The sequence below is a fragment of the Pteropus vampyrus genome, unplaced genomic scaffold (genome assembly GCF_000151845.1).
Source record: "Pteropus vampyrus isolate Shadow unplaced genomic scaffold, Pvam_2.0 Scaffold69, whole genome shotgun sequence".
Taxonomy (NCBI): domain Eukaryota; kingdom Metazoa; phylum Chordata; class Mammalia; order Chiroptera; family Pteropodidae; genus Pteropus; species Pteropus vampyrus.
This window is the reverse complement of record NW_011888850.1, coordinates 50,363-56,362: the sequence shown is the minus strand read 5'-3', so window position 1 is coordinate 56,362 and position 6,000 is coordinate 50,363. Positions and strand designations below refer to the sequence as shown.

At 40.1% G+C, this 6,000-nt stretch overlaps 1 protein-coding gene across 1 annotated transcript in view; it reads right to left on the bottom strand.

The window, feature by feature from the left end:
- Positions 1 to 6,000, bottom strand: part of LOC105293196 (dynein heavy chain 11, axonemal) — a gene marked incomplete at its 5' end in the record, with an annotated part of 146,959 nt that overhangs the window by 96,808 nt on the left and 44,151 nt on the right. The window contains one exon of the mRNA XM_023531528.1: positions 2,359 to 2,592. Coding sequence (XP_023387296.1) covers positions 2,359 to 2,592 — 234 coding nt within the window. The remainder of the gene's footprint in view (positions 1 to 2,358; positions 2,593 to 6,000) is intronic.

Here is a 6,000-nt window from a genome sequence, read left to right as displayed (position 1 = left end):
TTTGAGAATTGTATAAATAAAAGCAGAAGTGAAATGCTGGAGAAACACGCGATGAGGCTCTCACGAACACATGAAAACGGCTTTACACATTCATGACAATTAAATCCTATTCCACTTATTGTCCAGAAGTAAATAATATATATTTTTTTAACCATAGAAGCAAAAAACAATCATAACCATTTATTTTGACTCAATTGCTAGTCACTTCAGTGGTTTCATCTTGTGGAATGACATCCCACTACCACATCCAAGGACTCTGGGAACCCCCATTTCGACAGCTTATTTACACTCTACCTGAAAGGTGTGATTACCACTACAACTGCTACCTATACCATTAAAGTTAAAACTTTTTAGCCTCTCTATGAACTCAAGGTAACACAGGATGGCGACATTTGCTTCTTTCCTCTTGATGTATGTTAGGCCATAATCAAAAGAATCATCCAAGAGAGTAGGAAGGAACTGTTATTATAAGCCCTAAGTTCACTTTCTAAGCAAGCTATTAGGTCTGAAATATGCAAAGTGACTCGAGCCCTGGGATCTAGGCCTTATCTATGAAGAAAAGTCACTAAGGCTATTTGGGATGACCTAAGCTGACATCTAGAGAGAAGACATGTGGCTATAAAAAGAGGTTTCCATATAGGAAACTATGCTTCCTTTCCCTAACAAGCCAATAATAATTAATAATAATAATAATAATAACAAAATAATAACTAACTCAATGAGCCAGTAAATATCCCAACCACTCTTTTGATATTAAGAACATTACAGGCACAAATACCTAATGAAAAGAAATCACCAGCCGTCCTTCAATCAAGGCTGTGTATATCTTCCTCTCAGGCTTTCTGCTTCTTGTTTCTGTCCAAGGAGAGAACCCCAAGCAGCCCTGCACTTTCCTTCTTCCTCTCCCCGACCCTCCCGCCTCATCAACACATAATTGAGATGATCATTAGAAAACTGCTCACCTTCTTTCAGCTCGACAGGACTCCTAGGAAAACCTTTCCTGGGGAGAAGGGTCTTGATTTAAGTGAGAAAGAATTGGAAAGACAGGTAGAGAAAAAAAAAAAAAGAAAAAAGGCAAAAAAAAAAAAAAGCAAAAAAAAAGGGCAAAAAAAAGAAAAAGAAAAAAAAAAAATTTTTTGAAAAGGAATGAAAAGATGCACACATGTGGATATACTCTTTGGGGGACTTCGCAGGGACGACTCTTTACATCTTTCAATGCTGGAAACCTCCTCACTCTGGTTTTTCTTTCCCACTTGTGGTCTAGCTACTCACTGCTCAGTACATATCACAGCGTTTCACCAAGTAAGCCAGGTTGCGGCTTACTTCGAGCCTAGGCACAGATGGGCCCGCTGAGCTCTTGGGGGAAAAACTGGCCCAAGCTCTTGAAAAGCAAGAGTATGACCTGATGGCTAAACTCTGAAGAAGCCCACCAGAATTTCTGGCCTCGAGGTCACCCCCAGTGACAACTGATTTTTCCTCCAGCTCTAGGTGGCCCAGAGAAAAGCGGGGCCATTCTCCAAAGTCTCCATATTCTCTCAGTCTAATTCCTTTGACCAGTCACAGAGAGGCAGCATGGCATCATGGGCAATCCATGGGCTTTAGAGGGATACAGATCTGGGTTCAAACCCCAACCTCGCTGGCTCTGTCGCCTTAAGCTCTTTAAGCCTCACATATAAAATTACAGCAACAACCTCTACTTCATAAACTTGTTTAACAATGAAATCAGATGACAGGTGTTCAGACCTACACATGATTAATACCCTATGTGAATTCTCTCCTGATTTACTCCTGGAGGCTAGAGGTATGGTCCTTCAAGGTAGTAGGGGCCTTAGGACTGTGGGCAAAGGCAACAAACACTGGGACACTATAAGAGAGATGGTGGTGAAAAGGAGACCAGATGCCAAGGTCAGAGAAAACGTCTAGACTTAGGGACCCCAAGCACAACAACCCTCACTCCTTCATCAACCAGAAAGTAATACCCTCACGGGGGCTGAGAATCCAAGACCAAAGGAATCCTAGTTTCATCCTCAGGTGACACAATTCCTGACAATAATCCCAGCACACTGAAGCAGTCGGAGACAAGTGACAGGAATCGGCAGTGCCCACTTCCTTCGACTACACTGCTCTGTAATGAGTCAGGCCAAGAGGTCTCTCTCCAAACAAGCTGTGATAGAATAACCGGCTGAGCCCTTTCTAGGCTTAGCAAAAACAAAAACAGTGTGTTGTGTCCTTAAGCTGTCAAATTTTAGCACTAGGCATCTTATTTAAATGAGGTGAAATCCTGCTTCAAAAACAGACAAATTAAAAACAAATTTAACAGCATAGATTTCATTCAGTAGGAATATACCCTGGTCATACCTGAGACGCTGTGGTTTTGAGCTTCTGGATGCCATTCACCAAGTGCTCTTTCTTCTGGGATACTTCTTTTTGTTTCTTCTTCAACAAGTTCTTAAATAGTGATATTTGTTCAAGAAAACTCTTTGGGGTGGTATAGTTATATCTTCTCTCATTTTGGTAATACCTGGTACTCATTTCATTTACACTGGTGTGAACGTGGGCCATGAAAAAACTAATAGAATCTTTGTCCAGTGGCTGAAAACAAACATTGTAATTCATGTGAACGTCTCTCAAGTTAAAACAAAAATGCAATTAAAAGGGAAAAATCAGCAAAATCAAACAATATTTTTTTCTAAAACCAGAACAAATTATGGTAGAATCTAGGAAAACTTCATTAGACTTTAAGAGATACCCACAGGACTAGAGATGACAAAAAAGCATTTGGCTTTGCTACCCTCTTCTTGTCAAGTACAAGTGGGCAAAGGATTTTTACGTGCTCTGCACACCAACCCCCAAGGCCGACGTATAACACAAGTACTGCTTTTCACAGCTTGATTTTTATCTATCAAGCACAGGACAGGGAAAATGGAGAAACTGAGACACACTACTCTGAGATGTATTTTTGATGTTGCTTTTAAGCTGAACTTTAGGCAAAATAAACCAATAACCCTGCAGTCACTGGAAAAAAAAAAAGCTGAAAATTGAGAAATACACAGCGTTTAAAGAATCTATGTGAAAACAAACTGGATGGTAAGGTAAAAATGTCACTGCTTCTGGGAGAAAAAGATCATGATCATTTCTATTCTCGTGGGGTGGTGGGGCAACAAATAACTCTCCTTTAAAGATTTACAGAAGAACTCCCCCCACCCCACTATCCATTTTTTTCATTTTGTCCTCTATGACTTCTGAAGTAGTTAACTTTTTAATTTGCGGAGTCACATCTCCCTCATTTTAATGATTATTTATTGCATTCTGTACAAGATGAACCAGGTTCAATTAATCAAGGGAAGCCTAAAAATCAATTAATATGAATTAAATGAGCTACACCAACTCTTAGGAAAGTCACACATAATTTACCAAAGTGTTGTCAATAATGCACAGACATCTTTGGGGAAATTGTGCACAAGTGGCTGGTGATGCAGTTAAATGTTTCAAACCTGCACCATTAATATTAGAACCAGGAGCGCGAAGAGAGACAGGGCAATGCTTGCAGGTGAAAAACAGCGGCTACTCAGCAACATCTAAATGCTCAGCTTTCCCCACACAGAGAAAAATTCCCGAGTGGGTTTAAATTACGTACATACTGGTTTGTTTTGCATGCTAAAAATCCATTTCGCTGGTAACTAATGTGTTTTTAAAGCAAAAGTTATATTTAGAATATAAATCCTTCATTCCTAGTAGATGTGAGATGTGTGTATATTACCTTACAGTGGACTCAGATATATCAATTTAGAAGGAAGTTAAATAAACTCCATGTAAATCGTATCCCCTCGGGGATTTTATTTTTAAAAGAACCTGACTGCAATATGATCATGGGCAGAAATTTATTCCTGCCCTGTCTTGTTTTCATGTGAACCCCAAATGTGCACATATCTTTCTTCAATATAGATAAATACTTCCCCAGCCAAGTGCAATCTCCTTACTGGGAGAAAAAAGAAAAACAACAGACCCTGGCCTCCGCCCAACCATGACCCTTATGAGGAGGCCCTGAAAAGCTCTCTTTAACAACAGTTTCATTTGTAAATCGGCGATGGAAGAAGTGGTTTCCGGTAGAGCTGGAAGTGGCCCGAGACAACTTGTCTCAATGGGGCAAAATAACTATTGTTATCGGGCTTAACAAAATGGCACAGCATGGGAGACTTGCAGAGCCAGGGAGCAGCTGGTTGCAATTCACACTGTTTTTCAGAAAACTCTAATCGTTCCAGAACAGACCTCTTTGATGACTGGTCTTCCCTGCATTCTCAATTTGTCACTTTCTCTTATGATAAGGTCAGTAGTGACAGCACTTCCTGACATTAACAGCTGTGGCTTTTAAAAGGGTCATTGTAGAACTACTAATTGCAGTAATTTCATTAGCATAAATTATTTATTCTGCCATTCATTTATCTCCAGTTTTCTTTTGGGGGGGGCAGGCAGGGAGGAGGTGGCTGCTGGGGCTGCTGCAGTGGCAATGCAGTGCTGTATTTTTCACTCTTAGGAGAACTAAGAACGTCGTTCCTGCCACATTTGACCTCTAATGAAAACCAGTTGACACCATTCTCTAGTCGTTTAGCAGCCAATCAGAGTGAAGGCAAAAATAAAAATAAGCGAAGTGCCATTATCAAATGGTTATAAACTCAAGATTTCTCCATGAAGATGCTGTATTCAAAGCACAATCAAATGCAAATATGGAACTCCTTTTACTCATAGTAAGAGAAGGTGTTTAACTTCTACTCTCTTGGTTGGCTCACTGTAAACAAACACAAAAACATATACCTATCTCTGCTACTTGCTGTGATGGTTCTTGGGTGGTGGCCGTTGCTGCCACACCAAGTACCCCAGCGACCTGATTCTTAAAGCGAATGCCCATATGTCTCTGTTGTTAAAAATGTCAGACAGAAAAATTCAAATGAAGACCAACACCCAGAGGCCAAAACTAAATAAAATATCCTGTTATACAAGATGTTATACCTTCCCAAGACCAGCAAAGAAGACTGTACTGGTGTGTGCTTTTAAATTTGAACTTTTGAAAGTATTGTGTTTAAGGGAGGAAATGTGGGAGGGGCAAAAGAGAAAGGGCAGAGGAAAGGAAAACTACTTTTTTTTTACTTTAACTTGAGATAATTCTGTAACATATGTCATATACCTACTGTCCAAATTGAAAGTTTTCTCAGAATTTCTGTTAATTTTTTACAGCTTTATTGAAGTATAATTGACATACGAAAAAACCAGCACATCCTTAGTATCCATATTAATTTTTAATAATTCCAAACTGCTGAGTTTCAAAATTTTTTACTTGTACTTTTTAGCCTGTTTTGGGGCTGGTAAGAGAATATATTAATTAGATACTTGTGGCTGTCAGGTTGGTTTATTAAAAAAAGGAAATTTAATAATGCATAACGCAAGCAGTATTGCATTTGAGTATCCCTCCTAAGCTCTTCATAGTATGGATTAACTCTCAGAACAAGATTTTGGAGGCAGCCGGGGATGCAGGGTTTACACCCGAGGACCCGGGTTAGATTTCCAGTTCTGTATATTTGGGCAAATTATTACACTCCCTATACTTCCCCCTACTCACAAAATCAAAGCTTAAACTTTTGCCATTCCTCTTTACCCTGCTTCTTTCCTTTCTTTCCTTTTATTCCCCCTTCAGAACGAACATTTGTGCAGTAGTCAAGAGCAGGATTTAAAACTATGGGCTCTGGTGTCAAGGTGCTGATGGGCCCCTTACCTGCTGAGCTGTGTTTATGGCCTCCATCCTCTCATCTGTGCAACAGGGAAACGAGTGGCCCTCCTTGGAAGGTTGGCGATTAGCAGTAGCAAGCAATGCAAATGCGGGGCAGTTGTTTCTTCTGCTATTGGTGATGGTAACAGAACACCAACAGCAGTCCCGGCAAACTGACTGCCACCAGACAAAGCAGCCACAAGTGTTAAATGCGGCACCATGCACAGTTTTCTGTCATA